Below are 21299 nucleotides of genomic sequence, written 5' to 3' on the forward strand. Positions count from 1 at the left end.
GTTCGTGGCTAGTCCTGCTAAGCTGTATGCCACTAGTTGTTACTCAGCGCATTAAATTATGCACGACACGCATAAAGCTTCTCGTCAATGTTCGAATGTTTTCAATATGTTTGCGTGACACAACATAACGTGGCATGTCCTTTGCCTCAGCAATAAACCACTTCATAAATCGACGAACGCGGCGTTGCAATTTTAACGCAATCAGTAAAAGCGGCACAACACAAGCTATTACACTCGAAGAAAGTACATAGATTTTCTGCGAGAAAATAAAGTCCAACAGCTCGAAACAAATGGGCCACTGCCAGCAACGGTAGGCTGGAACATATACACGTTGCCTGTGGGTTCACCCAAGAAATCGCGCTTTCATTCCTGGTACTATTTCTATTAAACATTCAAAAGTCTTCAATATAGCGAATGCGCTGAAGGGCGCCTAACTACTCGTTGCGTCCCTCCGCTTTAACTATTTAGATTGCTTGTCAGTTCATTGACGTGAGGCAGAGATGCGATACGTTAAGTATATATACGCGTGTGCCCACAGCCGTCGTCGCTCTCCCCGTAGGGCGCTATTCACGCGCCAATGCCGGGCAAGAGACGTGGGCAACCATGGGACTTCCTAGTGTCACTAGATAAGGTTACAGAGTATCGGCCCTCTTTTCTCCTATTGTTCCGTGCCGCCGTCATGATCATTGGCCAGTTCGAATCACGTGACATTTGTTTATACTGCGATGGTTCATGAGCGACGCCATTTTGTTGCTTGTGCATTTTCAGTCGGTAAACTGAGGTAGACTTAGCTTGCGCGACTGACGTCATTCCGAACGCGAATCAAAGATAACGCGTGTAGCAGCATTTCAGCAACAGGAGTGTGTCCGAAGATGCCGTTTTACTGCATCTTCGTCAGTGTTGTTAACAAACGACCCGGTACAAGTTAACGGCGAGGCCGTAGATGCAGCAATCTCCCAACACTGATAAGCACCAAAATGGCCGCCACTGCTGACTTGCATGCCCCTGCGGCGGTACTCTTATACCTTATCTAGTGACAATTGGGCTTCCAACGGGACAGGCGAACACCTCTGCAAAGCTTAAGTCCCTCGCGAGGAGTTTGTTTATCCGCCGGGTTACGGTCGCGGAGCAGCAGACAGCCCGCAGCGAACACTACGGCCGCCTCCAAGAGGAGTGCGAGCCCTTCTAGCCGTTCTTCAGTGTCCAAGAACCCGTCCCTGGCTCTTGTCTCATGCTCCGCCTTCAGAGCCCGAAACTGAAGCTCGTGGACCAACCGCATGCGTCTGGGCGACTCTGGGCTCGTAACGGTCGTCGCCGAAAAGTCTGCGCTGCACTAAGAGTCCAGCGAGCGCTCGGCCTGTGTCTCATTTGCAGGAGCCCCCGAGAGGAAGGCTCAGGCTGTCTGAGCGCCCAACGTGCCGTACCGGTTTCGAGCTCAGAAGAGATGTCGTTTACGAAGGAGAAGATATATTCTTTGAACGGACCCAGCGTGATAGAGACGGAGGCACAAAGAACGGCGCACAAGGACAGCCGCTGACATTGGGTATTCTTCTTAGTGCCTCCGTTTCTATCGCACTGGTTCCATTAAAGATACCAATCCAACTCGCCCAACTTTTAACACTTCATAAGGTGAAGTGTTAAAAGTTGGGCGAGTGAAGTAAAGGACGTTTTGTGATCGGTGAAGTAAAGGACGTTTTGTGATCGGTGAAGGAAAGGACGTTTTGTGGAGGACAGTGTTCCCTTCCACCTTCTGGCTGTGCGTAGCGACAACAGAGCTGCCAATGTGTACATCACCTCGCGTGCAGCATTTTGGCCACTTTTGGGCACAGTCTGGTGCGCTTTCGCTCCGCTCAGCCGGCACTAAAAAAACTCAGTAGTACACCTGACACGCTGTGCTGTAAAGCCAGAGCAGAGTTACGTGTGCACCAAGTGCAAGTTCGGTGGAGAATTTCAAGACTGGTTCGAACAGCTCGCCAAACGTGGAGAGCACAATAATGCAGGTATTGTCACAGATCGTGACAACCGTACGCGCCAACAGAACCAAGACCAACGTCTTAAGCACGGCGTTAGAGGCTCTAACGCAGTAGATAGAAGTGCTGACTTCGCGGAGTGAAAGCACGTCTGGACATGCGCAGGTCCCCCTGCATGGTAGTACGTTACGGTAAGTCGGGATCAGGGTCCTACATAATACATCTATTGCATCCTTATGTCAGCCAAACTTTGCGAGTCCAATGACATCAATCTTCAGATTAGAGGGGGTTCTATGTCTGCAGCTTGAAATTTCTGCTTAATGACTCCCCTGGGAAACGACGCAGCGTCGATACAGATAAGAAAGAATGCGGAGAGGTCTCTTCGATTTCCATGCTTTAGGCTTTCCTGGCACTGGATGTGGCAACACCGTCGCAGTCGCGTGCTCAGTTGGACCAGCTGGAGACCGTAACAGGTTGCACTCCAAGAGAACGTGTTGCTGGGCGTGTTGGTTGAGGTCTACAAACATACTGAGTGGCGCAACTACACAACACACAAGAAAGAAGACACGGACAGGCGCTACACTTCCAACAGTTTAATAGCAAAGACCGCAACGTACATTTATACACACATCCCGACATGCGCAATAGAGATGCCCACAACGTCAGCGCAAGAATTTGTCTAAAAACCGCCCCTCAGCTTTGAACAATACCACCGAAGTGTCACTAACACAACCACTGCCCTTCAATCTGATACGATGCGCCTCGAGCAATTCTCGGGCCTTCTGAAAATCGGGGCTCACACTTTGTGCAGGAAATGCGCTGTCAAATGTGCGCCATTATTAGACTTTAAATTTTGCGCATGCTCCCTTAGGCGGTCGTTCAAACATCTCCCAGTTTGGCCGATGTAGGACTTTCCACAGGTGAGGGGGATTTCGTAAAACACCCCTACAGCGCAATCAACGAATGGCTTCTCATGTCGTTTTTCGCAGGCCCTCTTTTTGCTAGTAGTAGCAATGCGAGAGCAAAGTTGGCCGAACTTACTTGGAGCAGAAATAACGACAGGGCCACCGTACCTCGTCTCAACCTTTTTTAGGTAATGCAACACCTGGGTTCATCACGTGCTTGGGATTAGTGGCGAACAGAACAGCGTCTCGGGAAAGTTTATAGGGGGAGGGCGCTCCTTGGCGGCGACACATGAAGGAAGTGTGAGGGGGAGGCCGCGAGAGAGATGACGCCATAGCCGCGCCTGTGCCCCCCTCCCCCCTTCTCTGCACCCTTCGCCAGACGCTCCTCTCCGTTTTCTTTTTCCGGTCGCTGCTTCGTCAGCTCACTCGGTTACGCAGGCATACGCCGCCACCGCGAACCGGCCGCCGAAAGACTGCGCCCTAAAAAAAATGCATGACGGGGCCCACCGGCGCGTTGCTGGCAGCGAAGGGTGACATTATGGCGTCCCAGTTCCTGGCGCGAATGGCGCCGTCGCAGACTTGCTGGTAGAAGTCTTCGCACGGGTCGTGCGCGGGGTTCATCGGGGCGTTGAGGAGGCGCGCGAGGCGGGTGCATGACTGGCTGCGGCACACGAGGGCACAGAACAGGGATGATTACGAGGGGCTCGCGCGCCGCCGTGCCCGCGTGGGCGCGCGCGTTGAGCAGCACGAAGAGCAGCATGGCCAGCACCAGCCCCACGACGCCCACGAGGCAGACGAGCGGGTACGACTCGTGCCACTCGATGGCCCGAGGACTGCGCGCGTCGCCGCGGCCCCTGCCCACCACGCCGACGCTGTGCGCTACGACCGACGCGTGCGCCAGGGGCGAGGCCAGCGGCGACTGCGCAACAATGAGAAGGCTTAGCGCAAAGATGACATAGACGGTGACGAGAAGGGACAGGCGAGACGAAACGGGCTATCCATGGCTTCTTAGGTCTAAGCCTTCTGTACACAATGTTTTGGACAAAGGTAGATCGAAAAGCGAGAGAGAGAGAGAGAGAGAGAGAGAGAGAGAGAGAGAGAGAGAGAGAGAGAGAGAGAGAGAGAGAGAGAGAGATACTTGAATCATACAGCAAGAATGAAATTGTGTTACTGTACATTTCATTGCCTTTTTGAGTGATAGATAGATTACATTCCTACAAGGCTGATTAGGGCAGTGCACTGAGTCTGGCGTGCGTTCTTGTGTTAAAAGCTTTGCGCATGCGTGGTGATCGGTTGATGGTAGGGTGTGCAGTTCTTCAAATATATACGTTGAGTTGCTAGTCCAGCGACTGTGTTGTCCTTTCTTTGACTGGTGTCTTCGTGTGTTCAGTTTTTCGCTAGTTTTTTACAATACGTCATAATGAACGAACTCGACCAACAGGCGACTCTTCTTTTTCAGCACGAACCATCGAATGGGCTAGTGTGGCTGAATAAAGCTGATTTAGTGACTGTACAACGGTCCTTTTTCACGACGTTTATTTGCGCATCCATTTTCAGGAGCCAATGGGAGCAGCCGTTACTTTAGAGGCTCGCGTTTATTGGAGTCGCCGCTCCTGACGGATGCCCGGGGGCACGCCGAGACCAACTTTGAACAGATTCTGGTTGGCCTCATCGGACGGACAATCACTGACACTGGGAAACGTATTAAACTCGTCAACAGCGCGCCGAAAAAGCAAGCTACGCAAGTTAACAAAGCGAAGCGAATGTGCCTGCAAAGTAAGCCTCTGCAGCTATCGCCATTAGTTGCCCTGAGATTACCTAATTGGACAACAGCCTCACCGGCTGCCGTGGTTGAAGTAGCCACCAAGTGCGCTTTTCGTATTCGCCGATAGCTTATACTCGCCGATAGGGTCCATTCACCCAACAACATATATTTCACTGGAGATTGTATGTTGTGACGCTGTTTCACAGCCGCGTCTCACCGAGGGGTCGTAAGTGGCGAATTGAGGGGAGCGTAAGGAGATTGCTGCTGAACTAGTTGTTTCTTAGTGTTCAAAAATATGTTAGCTCTGAACAAAAAGTACACGGGAGAAACGGGTTGGATTTCTTTTCTGAGCCACAGCGCACATATATCGAAAACCTAGCATGTGCAGCATGCTTGGTAACAACCTGTGTTTTACTCTGACGCGAAGAGTGATTTTGATTGTAGGGTTTAACGCGCCGACGCAACGCAGGCGATGAGGCGCTCCGTTAGCCTCCGTAGGGGAGAGCTCCGGATTAATTTTGACCACCTGGGGATCTTTAACGTGCGCCCAAATCTCGTACACACGGGCGGATTTGCTTTTCGCATCCATCAGAAAAGCGGCCGCCGCGGCAGGGAATCGAACCCGCGTCCTCGTGCTCAGCAGCGCAACGCCTTAGCCACTGAGCCACCGCGGCGGGTGACGCGAAGAGTGTAATTGATGTGACCACTCATCCCTCATACAACCACTGCTTCGTTTTTTTTTTTTCTTACGCAATACGACACCACTAACTCGCGTGCATCTTAATAATAATGCCTTCTACCCAAAATCATAAACTCACCAGGCCTGTATAGGGTCACAATTGCAAGACGAGCGGTATGCGGGAAAATGCATCTAAGGTGAGTACGGAAGGAGACAAAAAAAGTCGGGGCGGCCGCCCTGCGTGACCCAAACCTCCAAGTCCAAAAGACCTGGCTGGCTTGGCCGACGGTCCCCGCCCAAATGGGGCCGTTCTGCCCGACGGACGACGGAGAAGACGTCGCCGGCCTGATCACGGCTGTGGCCAAATGAAGTTATTCTCTCTGTCCGTCTGTCTGTCTGCATGTGGGGCGACCCGGCCGTTGTTTTACGGTTCCTTCCCGAGGCTATAAACATGTTTACATTTTGAGCCAACGAGCGTAAGCTAAAATTGTGTAACGTTCTATTTTTCATGTCAAAGCGATGGCAAAAGTAGGGGTGTAACTGCTCAGCTTTATGTTCGAGCCCCGTTAGCGTTGGCTACGTGACATAGGCCGCATAGAAAAATGTATAAGGTTTAACTTTGAAAACCTACTTATCACGAGCAAAGGGTCTGTTCGGCCTGGTTTTGCAGACTATACGCATACAATGTTTCATAAAAGTTAGGCTACTGGATGATTGAATTCAACCTGCCGCTTGCGCGCGCAAGCGCAGACGGCCCAGCAGGCGCGCCATCCACGGCGAGACTAAGCGACCAAGCGTCAGCGAAGCAACAATTCAACCCTCCCTTACTCACGGGGCGGCGGTGAGGGTCCGAGCGCAGCTGCGATACCTCTCGGCCGCGGATCACGCGGCGTGACGTCACACCTGCCATTCTTGCGCTCCGGCGGCTCAATGTCATTGCGACGTGATGAATGACCTTGCGAGACATGGGGTCTATTCGTTTCACCCGCACCACGTGAACCAGTTCAGGCAGTGCGGCACTTCGCCGTTCGTTTCAGTGGTGCAGCTCGCGGCACCTGAACCGCGCCGTTCGATTCGCCGGTGGTGCCGACGGGTGCAGGACGAGTTCACGGCTTTGCCTGCACTCCCTGCCGAGGAGGTGCAGAAGCAGACGAAAAAAGTGCAGGGCTGGTTCCGCCGATGGCGCAACCCACTTTGCACCGCTGTGAACTGGTTCAAGAGGTGCAGGCTGAACCGAATAGACCCATGGTGCACGATAGAGCTTTCACTCTAATAGGCCTCTTCAATTCAGCTGCATTGGCTGCACTGATCAGTGCAGCACCGGCTTTTTCGACTTGCAAGAGAAGCTCACAGTGGCTGCATCTCACAGAGAATTGCCTTCTTCTGCTACTTCCTCGAGTTTTCGTGATAAATCATATATACAGAAGAGAAGACTTACAAGGCCCAGAAATGGGAACATATACAGCTATAGGTTTGCGGCTTTTTTCCACAGACGAGAAGGGGCTGCGCAAGTGACCGCTATTTAGGGACACACAGGGATTGGAAGCGAGCCCAATGGAGACAAAACGGATGTAAGACATCATAGCTCAAACTGGGCCGGGCATTTATGTGAAGGTCTGCGCAGTTCTCTGGTCCTGTGGACCATTGACGGGACTAGAAGAAGTGGAAAGCAATGAACTCGATGGAAAGATCAAACAAGGAAGTTCGGTGCCACAGAATGGAGTCGGGGGATTCGGGAAGTCTGTAGGGAGGCCTTCGTCATAGAGTTAATACTACTGGTCTTCGCCCTGCAGTTGCTTTCTTACCTCCATGTGTGGTGTACATAATTTGCTGCTGATGATGATGAGCAAAGCATATATATATATATATATATATATATATATATATATATATATATATATATATATATATATATATATATATATATATATATATATATATATATATATATATATATATATATATATATTTGAATAGTCACCGGAACCTGAAACTAACATCTGCTGAAACGTGAGATGACCATCAAATTTAATAAATATGTGCCGCTGCTTCAGGTTCAGGGCTGTCCTCAATGATCACAGGAAAAACATAGTCGTCCGGTCAGTCCGGTCACGATATGACCTGTTTTTGGTGATGTGATATACACGCATATGTAATAATCTCCCAACATTGTAAAAAAAAAAAAAGCAAATCAGGCGGAATCGCAGTCTTGATATATAAGCATTTTATGCTTAGAGTGAGTGGTTGAATCTCCGAGATTCAATCACTCACTCAGGCGAACGCTGCCATGGTAATGGCACAGCGTCACAAATCTGAGAAATATGCCAGAAGTAATACTTATTTTACTTGCGTATATTTTTCACCCCGAGTCATGTCGGATTACTTGGATGGAGCCCAGATATCATACCCATGGGGGGATTGGCAAATAAAAAAGACACACACCACCTAATCAGACAAAAAACGAAAACGTCACAATTGAGTTAGACACAACAAGAGAATAAGTAAATAAAAAGTAAATTTGTATGCAATTGGTAAGTTCTGTTTTTGGTGTTGCAACAGAAGACTCGCGATTGTCGTGGTAAATGAAGAGCTGCAATCAAACGACGTCTTTAATCAAAAAACGTTGGCAGGTCGCGAGACAAGAAACTAGGGTTTGCATTAATGAAGTTACAGTCCAAGGCCGCAAAGGAAACTATGTCAGCTAAACTCTATGACTTCAGCCATAGAGTTTCAAGCTAGTGAGAAACTCTATGACCTCAGCCATGACCTCAACATCTTTCTGGGCAGCGCCGTCAAAAAAGGAACCAGAACCAGAACTCAATCCAGATCAATCCAATCCGATGCCTTATCAACCGAAATCCGTTTTCACTTCCCGTCACAGCACACCGGTCAGTGGGTGTGAACTGTGATTTGGAGTTACTTAAACATTTTTCGACCGTTCGCACTTTACTTAAACGCAGCAGAGGATGCCGGTAAGTGATTAGACCTCTATTTTTTCATGTTTTTCTTGCAACGACGCCACAAAAGTCGTAGGAAGCGTACCCTTTTCACAGCACTGAAAACCCGGTCGCATCACTTCCGTCATAATTTTGAGATTCCTCTTGGCTTGTACGCTGTGATATAGAGGCGAAACACGAAAACAAAAGCGACAGCAAGCTCGTAGAGTTGCAGGTGCCTCGACTTTTCGTGCGAGCAGCTATGTCGGAAAGCCGCACCTTGGCCCACCTTTCTCGGCGTCTTCAGTGCTGACCGTTCCTCATAGACGTTTGTATACACACCTGTAGCACGATCTCCTTCGTCGGCGAGGTGTTTTTAAGTTGTGCCTCGCCACTGAGGCGTGATGTACTGCGCATCGGATCAAGTGACCCGTGAGAAGGACAAAGCTTGGGGCGCGGCGGACTGAATAAGCGATTACTCATCTCGCCTACCGCGGCAGTGTGTTGCGTGTCCTAGCTGTAAGCAGTTTGCAGTGGGTGTACGGTGGGAAGCAGAGACGACGCGAAGGCTTTCAGTCGATCATGCCCAAGCAAAATCCGTTGCCAGACTCCGGAAAAATGGATATACAGCAGTGGATAAGGATCTGTCAGGTGCGTATTGTCTGCTTTAGTAAAATGTTCGAAATGTCAACTTGCTAAGAGAAACAGGTCATTGTGAATGAGTGAGCGGTCAGTGGACAAAACGATGGGCCAAGGAGCGCCAGAAAAGCTTCGTGTAACTATCTCTTGCCGTGCGGTCACTGCCCGCATATCTTCAGGCTTTGCTTTTTCCCTCAAAAGAGAACGCTGAGCCCACTTTTATTCAGGACAGTCATTGCAAGGATACCCGCCGCGGTTAAAGGATGCAGTGTACGTGGCGAGGATGAAATACTGAAACGACTTCGTAGCTACATCAAGGATGCACAATGAATTCAAGTTAATCCCTATCCCATCAACCCCACCCTCTTCAGATCGCATGGGGCCGCGTGTAGCGATGGCTAGTTATGCCTCAAAATCAAGATATTGTGGTCTATGAAGTGCTAACTACATGGAACAAACTGCAACAAGTGCTAAGACGTGTCAAAGATCGCCGTCAAAGCCAGTAGCGGAGCCATCGGTGAAGTTTTCTGTCCCACCAGAAGTGAGCAACATGGTGAGAGCTAGGGGCCGATTGTATGGATGGAAGGCTCGGATCGTCTCATTTCTTGCTGCTGTCACCTTATGTGGCTTTAAACTCAGGATAAAGGTTTCGTTTTTTTCTTATGTTGGTTTTAGCTGCTAGATTTCGGACCCATTGTGTCGATATCCTCAATTTGCAAGCTTGCAAGCAGTCTGATGGTTCTCCTAGGACGTGGAATTGCATGTGAAAAACAAATTTCAAACTGTATTGTCAGTCCATGAGTAGTCGGTACGAAAAATCGAGGCGGCCTGCTATATTCCTCGCAGTTACATATATGCAGCCGCCGTTCACAGAATGCCGGGATCCTCACTGAATTTTATTGCAGCATTAGCTCACGGTTTTATATTAAATATAGTAGATGCAATGAAAGAATGAAAGAGGCTACCGGTTTGCTCTGGGAGATTTTTTTGTTCAATTTTGGGATATTTTTTTTGTTTGCGAGGGCTAGCCACATAAGGAGACCTTTAAAGTTATGTGCGCTTCCTGAAATTCTTTAGGCAGTGTCGAGTGCCGTCCAACGGTACTGTAAGCACTCCCCTATATCGACATCCACCGGCATTTTGCAAAAAAACAAAATTCCATGTCTGGCACTACATTGCTCTACCTGACGTAAAGCAAGGTAGCCTTATCTAGACTAACATAAAATGACCTAACGAACAGAAAGTAATCATTTAAAACACCAAAAGCCTAACCTAAGCCATGAAAATTGTAGTTCAATTTAAAGGTGGAAAAAAATAAGAGGCAAAAAGCTGGTCTTGAACCCCACCTACCTTGGCATGAAGACGCGAAGACGGAACTCCTACACCACGCCAAGAGACGCTTTGGGCAGTGCTACCGTAGTCCTAAATATTTGAGTGTCATTGGACGGCACTCTAGCCATGCCTGCAGCTCTGAGCAAGAGTGCCGGGCACTCTAAACACTGAAAATTTTTTAAAGGGGCCCTGCAGACAAAACACAAGTTTGGTTCATTCGAAAGATTGCCTCATTAGAATCATATATACTCACACCACTTGTAATTTAATGGGAAAAAAGGTAATGGCCATGCGACCCACTAGCTCATTTCCCGCAACAGAACCTGTGATGTCATATGCCCAGCAGCTGTGCGATTGGCTGAGGCTGGCAAAGGCAAATTAGGCAGGGCTTATAAGCTTGCCGAACGAGCTATTCATGCTTAAATTCATTTTGCAGCTGTAAGATAGGTGGGGTAAACAATGAAAGTTACGAAAATACATGTAAGCATAGACGTACCAATGTGCACTGCTGTTGGTACTGGGTGCACTATGCTTGTTTTAGCTGCACGGCAGTCCGCCGCTAGGGTTGCCACCTTTCCCCAAAGAAAAAACCGGCCCTTAAAGGGACCCCGAAAAGCTTTGTGAAGGTGGCAATCAAATGCATTTAGGTGGTAGAACACATAACGGGGGATTTTTGAGCCAAGTGTGAGCCCCATACGTTGTACAGATAATTTGTAAACAATTTTTGAAGATCGCCTTTCTCAGCCGATGAGTGCGACGCTGCAGCGAGCCGACCGCGGGTGACGCAACGGCGACCGCGGGTGACGCAACGGCGAAGGCGCCCCCTGATTTGCCCAATCGCCGGCAAGGTCGGCCGCCGGCGGCGTCACTGCCATTGGCTTCCGGCTGCTCTTCCTCCTTCCTGCGCGATCCCGAAGCAAAGGCGGCAAAGGCGGGTCCACAGTGATTGACGCGAGCCTAGGCGCAGGAATGCTTTGAAGGAGGCAGAGAGGGAGGAGGAGTCGATCGGCAAGTGGGGAGAGGTGCATTTAATTGCTTCTGGCGCAGCTAATACTGAATGTAGATCAATAATTCCAACGGCATTGCATCGCTATATTGGTGCTACGTGACAATACAGGCCTTTTGTAACTTTTACAGAAGGCTTTTCTGGGTCCCTTTAAGCGGGAGGTTGGGGGTGGGGGGAGGGTGTGTAGTATGTAGAATGTGGAGTTTGTGTTGAATAAAAGACGCCACATTTTTTTATTGAGATGCAATGCTATTTCTCTTAGCGTTCCTACAAAGCAATCAATGTAACGTTTGCACTGCAGGTGATTGAGGTTTTGGTTATTGCTCTGAATGTGCTGCACTGAACATAGTAACTGCACTTGCTGACCGCGCCGGGGGCATTTCGTGGTTTTTCGCACCTTTGGTCCCCTTCTTCCCTCACCCGCATATTTTCTCTGCCCGCGTGTTTTTGCACAGCTTGTCGACACATATTGATTGTCGTAGTTGTTGTATTTACGCTTACTAAAGGCCAAAAAAAAAAGAAATAACCGCGGCACGATGGCCAAAAAACAACTGGCCAATGTCGGCCGGTTTTAGGTACAGACCGGCAAGCGGCGCGCTGTCTAAAAAACCGGTCGGGCCGGTCCAAAACCAGTCAGGTGGCAACTCTATCCGCCGCTTTGGAATTGTCTCACATCACACTGGCTGCTTGGTGTAAGCGATGTTGTGTTACGTGGCCCTGTTTGTCGAGGATACCCCATGCTTCACGAAATGATTACTACCTACCGTAACAAAAACAAGTGAGGTGCAAATAGGGTCAGAAACAAAGCAAATGAAGGCAGCGGTCCTGTGCAATGGTGGCACCATCTGGGAGGACTAACGGTAAAAAAGGTGGTCCTCAGTACACTGCAGGGTAAACATCGCACTAACGTTCGCTTGAAGCCTTATACTGGTTACGTCATCACAGGCGTTCCGAAGCGCACCAGTTGGCGGGAGAATCAAAATTTTAGCTTAAATTGATTATTTTCTCAGCGAATAAAGCATCGTTTGCTGCCGCACAAGCGCTGGGGGCACCATAAAACATGAAATCTTTTGAATAAAACAAATTTGTATTTTGTCTGCATGGCCCCTTTAGCTTAGATTTTTGTGTCTCATTTTGTGACCCTTTTCAGGCTTACCACTCCCAGCTTACGAGCGGGTCGGCGGGATTGGTGGGGAACATGGCCATCCTTCCGATCAGATCCCAGTACAGGGGGCCAGCTCCGAAAACCAGTGAGTGTCACATTGATTACATGTGGAGGGTTGACTGCAACCGCAAACTTCAGTCCTAGTTTTGATCTGCATGCACGGAGGTACTTTTAAATGCTTCGGTCGTTACTGGGGTTCTTGTCAAAGATTTCAACTAACCGTGCACTTTTGAAAGCGTGAATTCGTTGCTTGCAGCTGATGAAAATGACATCATCGATGAAGCGCTCTACTACTTCAAGGCCAACGTGTTCTTTAGAACATATGAGATAAAGGTGAGCAAAACATTTTTCGTGAGACCTGCAGTTATTATGGGAGCATCTAGTCCGCACACCAGCATGCCTGTGTGTTAAAATCTTGCAATTTGTAACGGTTTTTGTGTAATGCTGTGTTCCAGGATTGAATACTGCCGGCCTATTCTGCTCATATTTTTAATAAACAGTGATGTGGTATTGAGTGTGCTGCTGGCAGTGTCAAGGCAGAAAGTCTATGAGCCGAAATGAGCATACTGATTGTCTTGTTGCAAACAGCTGTGACATCCATGTGGACTAGGCAACTAGTCATGCTTTTAGCCCTGCTTTTGCCTGAAGCAAACGAGCCAGGAATGCTTCCGAACTGTTGCGTTGCCATTGGATTTCCTGTGCAATGTGTATGGACCAAAATTCAGTGTCGTGTTATGCAGTAAACACTTGTACGCCATCCAAACTTTCTTGCTTGTCATGGCGTCACTTGCACGAGCTCTTCCAAGATTTTTGTACTATTGTTCTGGTTACATCAGCTGTGGGGCTGGGCTGATGTTCCAACTGCCTTTTTGGTTGGAAATGAAGGCATACTTGATAAATTCTTTCTTCTCGTGTCTCAACTAGCTCCTGCTCCTTTTCAAATGTAAATAGCAGGAATGAACACACGCAATGTGCCTGATGGTCAGTTGGTCACATTCCAGGCAGACTAAGGTAGATGTGGTTTTGCGTACTGGCGACCGGGTAATGGTGGCACTTGGGCGGAAAGTGGATTGCACGAACCTACTTGAATGGTTCTTGCTTGGTTCGCAGTGTCTCATTTTATACAGCCTTGTTCAATTTGATAGAATTAGCCTTTGGTGACTCTCTCAGCTCCATTCCAGCCGCAAAAGACGTTTCTAACTTAAAAAAAAAAAAACTCAACAAATAGTACAAATCTTTCAAATTTTGCACTACAGTGACATACAATGGGCAGGAGTGACGTGTTACGGGTTGGTATTAAAGGGACCCTGCAACACTTCCAATAGATGCTTTCATTCTTTCCTTTGTGTCTGGAAGCACTGTGAAAGCTACAGTAATCGACAGCATGGAGCAGCACTGCGTGATTTGCTCGTCGCAGAAGAGACGGACTTCCCTTCATGCTTTCCTTTGGTGGCTTTCATTCTAATGGGGCTATCAAATGCATTCATTGCTGCAACTGAACGGAAGCCGGCCAGTATCCGCTCCACCGCTGTAATGGCGTAATTCCAGTGGTCGAAGAAGAACAGCAAGACTGGGAAAGAGAGAAAAACCTTTTGAGCAGGTTTCCAAGTTATGTGATGGGCATAGAGCAGTAAGTTTTGACAGCTACTTTGCGACCCGCTAATCTAAGTATTGGAGGCTGGTTGACTATGTTCTGCAAGCATCTAAGATTTAGAAAAAAAGTTGAAAAAAGTGTTCCAGGATCCCTTTAAAGCATAGTTATCAGTGTGTCTGTCAACTGCAGGTTAGCTTTCAAGTTGTACAATCAAGCAGTACTGGAGGCCCCGCTACAATCACCCAGTCATGTTTCCTTTCAGTGGCTTTGGTCCACCAGTCGCACAAACAAGATTCTGTGACATCGTATAAGCGGTGCCAGAAAGTGCTTCATTTACTCTTTTTTATTTGTTTGAAGTTTGTGGTAATATTGGTATCATCGTTATCAGGACAAATAAGTCTTTTTAATGAGTCAGACTTGTATTTTGTCTTCATGGTCCCTTTAACGTATCGTCCAGACATGTCTCTGACTATATAGTAGGCCACTACGCGTACTTTAAAGTAGCAGTGTATTCCTTTAAAAGGGGCATTAGTGAAGTGGCCTTTTTTCCTGCCTCAATGTAGGTGCATGACCTTTTCTTTGCAAAAACTTTTTCATCTCTGGTGTTCTTTTAAAATAACCATTTGATAACCATAACATTTGAGACTAATTCAGCATACCTATTTTAGTTCTCAGTTACGTTTGTTGCCATTTCCTTATACGTACTATGCAGCTTCTGTATGAACAGCACTGTTGAGATTCCGAAATCTTTTTGTTGTCTGAATTTTCAGAATGAAGCCGATCGTGTGCTGATTTACTTGACACTGTATATATCGGAATGCCTGAAAAAACTTCAGAAGGCAAGTGCAAGCAATTATATAATGTGGTGACACTGTTAGGGCCTTATGTTCTGTTGGCCTGTTCGGAGTGCAGAAGTGTTTAAACAACTCCTGTAAGAACTGTAAGAATTGTCGTGGTGCATATTGTGCAAAAAAATATTTATAATATGTCTAACATAAATGTGAAATGTCTGGCAAATGTGCAAAGAGCACTGAAATAGACTGCGTAAAAGGATCTTTTTAATGAAGTTAATGCAGTTTGCAGTTGACTCTTTAATTTGACCCTGACAGGGCCACTTACATAGGTGTCATCAAATTAATTGAAGTCGTAATGCACAGCTTATACTTTAAAGGAAGGTTTCAGCTTAATCAAATGAAGTGTTAAATATACTGGTGTCAAATTAGTAAGAGTCATCTATATTAAATTTTCCATCTTCATTGAATTCCAAGTGCTGTAATTTAACTTCGTGGCACTAATTTCCCACAAAAAGCGACATCAGCACATATTCATGTTCACAAAATTTCGCGAATGAGACCAAATTTTTGGGGCTTGAAACTGAACCTGCAGCAGGTAGTGGAGCCATCTTGCTGCCACTGCTGGATCCGCAGTTTGATCGAGCGTTCAGGCAGTGAGATCGCATTCAAAAAGAGCCCAGTGGCACTCTTCACAAGGCAGAGTGACCTCTTGCACTTCGAAGTTATCAAATTATCCCCTGAACATCTCTGGACTCGGGAGGACATAGCCAGCTTGACGGCTGGTGACTGGAAAGGAGAACGAAGGAACCGGGGGTGGCTTAGTTTTTTGTGCTGCTTTTTTTTACATCCCTCACTTGTCTTATGGGCAGAATAGCGGACAGTTAAGGTTTCGAAAAGCAGATTGTTACTAGAAAAAAAGTCAAGTTTGAAAATCATAGTGGCAAGTTATTCCCCCGATTTCAGCTGAGAGAGAGAGAGATGGTGATTCGGGTGAAAAGGAAAGGAAGTGCACTGGGGATATTATTGAGACCATCTGGGGGCTCACCTGCATACAACCCACTGCAGGGGGGAGCGGGAGGAGGGGGATGAAATATTCGAGCAGAAAAAGGGGGTGATAAAAGAGATAGGTAAGCTAAAAAAAGAAAAGCGTGGGGCCTGTACGTAAAGCTAAGCGAAGCAGCAGCAATGGCGCGGACAGCAGACCGCTGTCTACAGATGCTTGTTGAGTCCGGCTGATTCTTGGAAACATGTCTATAAAAATTGGAGGCCTTGTATGAAACCATGGCGTGTGGCGTTATTGTTCTGGTTACATCAGTCTGTTGTATGTAGCACACATATCTGCACTACTCTCCCGCCTATTCTCATGATCGTTTCACCTCTCTTCCGTTCACACTCAACAACAGTGTGCCAACAAGAACCAGGGCATCCAGGACATGAAGACTCTGGCCATCTCCAAGTTTGACATTCCTGGGGAAGCGGGATTTCCCCTGAATCCGGTGTACGCTAAGCCTTCGTCGCTGAGCGAAGCAGGTACAGCATCGTTTGCCGTGTGTTTTTTCGTCAGACAGACTGCATGGCACAAATGCGTTTGTCAGTTAGGTGCGATAACAGTGAGTTCGTGCACACCGGTTGAGGGGATGGAATCAGCACATTCTGGGTATTCCACACACAATGAGGATTGAAAACTGGATAAGTGCTTGTCTGGTAGCTTAGTATGTGGCTCTCCTGTCCTATTCTCTCTTAGTTCTTATTGCTGTTGCAGCAAGAGATGCCATATGTACAGTGTCTTCTCATCTGATGCCCATATCATATGTACTCAAATTTTGTCAGTCATACGGGGTTAAGCCATCGAAGGGCGTTCCATATGAAGCTTGTGCTGAATTTCTTGTCTTAGTGCCTTTATGCCTCATAATGAAGATGACAGGCCCTTGTTATTGGAAAAGTATATCCACGGAACATTACAGGAGGGTAGCTCCTTGTATAAGTTTTGGAAAGAGGGGAGCCATCAACTGTACATTTGTTTAGCACAAAACCAGCATGTCTGAAGGTGTGATGGGTATTGCCGATGTACTACAGTAATGTATTTCGGGATTCTTCATGTTAATAATACAGTTAAACCCGGTTATATCGAACTCGCAAAAAAAAAAAAAAAAAAACACTTATCAGTTTCATATTGGAGATAATTCGATATAAGAATGCTAAGAAATTGGACATCATAAAAGCACATAGCATTTATACAAAGACTTCATTGGTGCAACTGCGTTACTTTCGCATGAAGTAGTCCTGTATCTTCTGCTTGAACTACCTCGCTGCCTGAGACAGTATGCACTTCTCCACACTGTCTAAAGAGTCGGAGCAGCTGAGGCCGCAACCTATCACATTAGCGAAGAAGCGCCGGACTAGAGTGAGGGCACCAATCACCTTGGAGATTGTGAGCAAAGGACCGTTGTTGTCTTCCCCGTTGCGTCCGCTTTTGCTTGCACTCGGTACAATGTCGGCAGTGTAGTCTTACTAACTCTCCCATGATTGTGTCACCATCATTCAAACGCACAAACTCGCCTGCCGTTGATTCAACAACAGTGCGCGGAAATTCCGACGGCTCGTTCCACACTTTGGCAACACCGGCGATGGCTTCGTTGCACTCCTCAGTATTTTCAAAGTCATCACTGGCACACACAAGTGGCAGATTTGAAGCAATTTAAGGCGGTTTTTTCAGTGACGTCTGCTCAGAACCTACTTCGAAAAGGTTAACCTAAGCTCTCTGCCGCTCATGCTGAGGGTCCTTTTAGGAATGTCATTTGCCACGGGGATGTCTGACTTCCCACTGCATTCGACTCGATTTATGATTGCCAGCTTCACGGCAAAAGGCAAATTCGGCTGTTTTTCACTAGCTATAGCAGCCAAATAAGCCTTTATTTAGTGACTCAAGCGCTAGCCATCACAGCTACACTTCGGAAGAAAGCCTACAAAGCGTGACCGGCCTAAACACAACAAACAAACAAAAAAAGCATGCCGGGCAGGCCAGGATCATTTTTTGCATGATGGGTTTGCCCTACACGGCGCGGCGCCATAGTCACCATAGAAATAGTGAGGGGAAAGAGGGAAAGAGCTAGTCGCTGCCCATGGACGACCGGGCTAGTACACTTTTACGGTGTTCTGGCAGAATTTCTCATCCATCACGAGGGAAAGCCAACTTGTGGGGGGGGTGAGTTTCACTCCTGCGGCATTTGGCGTTTGATACATCATGAGGCGCTGGTGTCTTTGTTCGATATAGGTGTAATTTTTGCTATATATTCTCACTGCAAATATACCGAAATAGTTCGATATGCAAAATAATTCAATGTAAATGGGTCGATATAGTTGGGTTTGACTGTATTGCCCAAACACATTAAATTTTCAGCACCATGGTGATATTGGAAATGTTCTACAGTCCAGACCCTGAACTGGTTGCACTGAAGACCAGGAAATTTTACTATCATGAGCGAAAGTTGGCTAATGCCCAGCAAAGAGTGGTCATTGAAAAAGGAAGCGTGATAGTGAGACTAGGCATGTGTATACATTATGCCCAACTCCCTTCGGTTTCAGGTTTTTTCACTCGAGCATACTAGAATATAATATTGTTTGTTTATGAAAATGAAAACTGGATTTCCAAAGGGTGTTAAAAAAATCAATTGCCCCTTGGTTAGCAACTTTCAAAGTATCACCCAATTTTTATGGCCCATGTTCCAGAGTGATAAAACATGAAAATGAAGGATTTTAAAAATAACTTGTCATTAGTTTCCGAGGAGTGTTTTCCACCTTTCCAATTTTGTGTGTAGGCGTAGTCCCTTCACTCGTGTTGAACCTATTAAAAAAATTTCGCTACTAAGTTGTGAACTGGCCAGCTTATTTTTTGCAGCCTAGTTCTTTTCATAGTGCTGCATTTGTGATGTACTCACCCGTAAAAGTCCGTTCTTAAGGTTGGTTCTCGGGCTAACTGCCGGCAGCCACAGTGAAAATTGCACATTTCAAAAAGCAAAAGGTCGTATTAAAGCTGCCGTATCATGCAACGAAAAGCTTCTGTGGTACCCAACCCATCTTCAAGATTTTGTTCATGTGTGGTTGTATACACGCATGGACACCTTCAGTTGAAATGCTAGAAATAGTCCTCGTGAGTTGGCAGTAATGAGGGGCATTTTCAAAGCTGTGCTGTGGCATGTTTTTTTAGTACTGTTAAGAAGTCCTGGAGGCAGCACATTAGTTAATCTTTGTGAGTAGAGTTTGCTCACTTGTCAAATAATGTGCTTTTTATAGACAAGTTGCTATCGTCTGGTTTAAAGAAACTAGTGCGTAGGTTTTGTGCCAATGGCACGAGACCCATGCGGGCACTTCCCAAGGATGGGTAGGATTTGCATGCCTAAACTTGGAAATGCTGGCTGCCGGGATGCGGGAATGTTGGTCATGGGTGTTGCCATTGCAACAAGGTGGCATTGCTTGAGACTGGCTGCTTTTCCTCATCGTCACGTTCTGCTTGGGTACCATTAAAACATGCCGTTAAACGTACTTGCTTGACCGCTGGTTTTGTGAATGCTCGCTGGTTTGCTACCTCTGCATCCTCCAAGTGGCGGACATGGTCTACACCAGCTTCCTCCTTGTTTTTCTGCTTACGCAGTCAGGAGATTTATGTTTGCGTTTTGTGCACTCGGTGACTGTCTTCTCACAAAAAGTGCAACTGCCTTTCCTTTTATTTTCTTAACATTGCAGAAACCATGAGGGCCTACCTCACGCAGCTGCGGCAGGAATGCGGGCAGCGTCTTTGCGACAAGGTTTTCGACGGCGAGACGGGGAAACCAAGCAAGGTAAGTTTTTTACAAGTTCTGTTCTCTGAGATGCCCCCAAAGAACGGCAGCTGAGAGCTCCTACGCTCGCTGCACTTACTGCCTGGTAAGCGGAGTGGAGTGTTTTGTGTAACTAGCGCCGCATCTTTTTGATTTTGCAGTGGTGGCTTTGCTTTGCCAAGAGGAAGTTCATGGACAAGAGTTTGTCGGGCTTTGGCCATGCCTACCAGTGACAAGTGTGTGTTGTGATGGTATCTCGAATGAAGTGTAATTATGAATAAACACTGAATACTGCCTTTACAGTTCTGTACATTAACTGTTGACCTAACTCCTCTTACAAACAGGTTGTGTTCAAGGGGACCACACACCTCTTCCTTTGCTTGAATGTGTATGTTGTTACACAAGTCTGTGTTCTTTAATTCTGGCTACCTTGTTACAATATTTTATATTCAACACAGCTTTCAGGGTTTGAATAGTACTACTGGTGGTCTCAAACTTGATTTTGCCCAGTAATGCTGCAGTAATCTGCTGTTAAGGGGGGAGGTGGGGATCGGAGCAAACTTTTTTATTTTTTGACATAGAGTAATGAAATTTGGTAGGCGCATTGGAAAACACTCCAAATGGTGAATTTTGAAATTTAAGAACGATACCTTTATTAGTTTTTGTGTTACAGAGGCGTACATGTTGCCCGCTCGTGGAAAGCCTAGCAAGGTATTGACATATGGTAGGAAGTTCAGAATACTTTTGAATTGTAGTCAAAAGAACACTACAGGGTATGACATTCTTCGAATTTTTTTTACACCCTTCATTTTTTTTGCAGAGAACATTATTTTCACCTGTACCCAGTAGTATACAGCTGACTTTGCCGTAAATGTCACTTAAAAAAATATCTAGCCCCTAAAATGAAAATCCGAGAATGTCATACCCTGCAGAACTCTTCAAGGATTGAAATAAAACTAACAGTGTCAAAATCCGTCCAGTGGTTGCCATGCTATCCTTTCCACGAGCAACGAAGAACTCGTGAAACGCACTTCTGAGAAAACGGCTCTTGAAGTTTACGAAGACTCCACGATTTTTCAAACTGTACCAGCAGCATAGTCCTTGCTGTCCTTGCTTGGGGACAACCTCAAAGACCTTTGCCCTTTGATTTGGTGAATCTGGGAGGCCTTCCTGGCCAATTGAAGGTTTTCATGTGCAGGCCTTCAGATGGCAGAAGCACCAGTTTTACACCTATAGTGTAATACCAAAGTTCGCTATGGGCTACTAGGGTACCTAAACTTTACTTGATGTATGCCTAATGCATAGCTGTCTCCAAAATGAAGAGTAAGGCATGGTTTCGTTTTATATTAATGTTCCAGTAGACTTTCAGCAGATTTCTGGGTTTCATAACATTGCCAAAGCTACAGCTTAGTACATGAGGCTGTTCAGTGTCAAAAAGTTATATTTGGGCACCACAAGCATTACATGAGCTATTTGAAAGCAGAATATAGTTTTTTTACACAATTACAACATTGATTAATTTTGGCATACCATGCTCTTCACCTTCAGGAGAATCAATCATTGCAAAATAAACAGAATTGCAAACACTGCGAAAAAATAAAACCCAATAAAAATATCGAATTGTGAACGCTGCACCCTTACGGCGTCTTTTCTAATTTATTTAACACTGAACATATTATTTTGTAATCCCAGACTTC

The 21299-nt window shown here is 46.7% G+C and overlaps 1 protein-coding gene across 3 annotated transcripts; it reads left to right on the forward strand.

Annotated features, from left to right (window-relative positions):
* Positions 1–8132: 8132 nt before the first annotated feature.
* On the forward strand, positions 8133–19904 carry LOC144145173 (actin-related protein 2/3 complex subunit 3-B-like). Of its 3 annotated transcripts, XM_077676689.1 has the most exons (8): positions 8152–8291; positions 9266–9447; positions 12383–12482; positions 12654–12730; positions 14762–14830; positions 16189–16315; positions 19529–19623; positions 19764–19904. In XM_077676689.1, the coding sequence occupies exons 2-8, from the start codon at positions 9343–9345 to the stop codon at positions 19833–19835; spliced, it is 645 nt and encodes a 214-aa protein (XP_077532815.1). In that variant the 5' UTR covers positions 8152–8291; positions 9266–9342; the 3' UTR covers positions 19836–19904. The 3 variants fall into 3 exon arrangements, with proteins under 3 accessions (XP_077532817.1, XP_077532815.1, XP_077532816.1); XM_077676691.1 differs by lacking the exon at positions 9266–9447 and having other exon boundaries at positions 8133–8291; XM_077676690.1 differs by lacking the exons at positions 8152–8291; positions 9266–9447 and adding an exon at positions 8709–8906.
* The last annotated feature ends 1395 nt before the right edge of the window (positions 19905–21299 follow it).

The sequence above is a fragment of the Haemaphysalis longicornis genome, unplaced genomic scaffold, assembly GCF_048455015.1.
Source record: "Haemaphysalis longicornis isolate Haplotype H1 unplaced genomic scaffold, Haemaphysalis longicornis Haplotype H1 scaffold_7, whole genome shotgun sequence".
Classification (NCBI taxonomy): Eukaryota; Metazoa; Arthropoda; class Arachnida; order Ixodida; family Ixodidae; genus Haemaphysalis; species Haemaphysalis longicornis.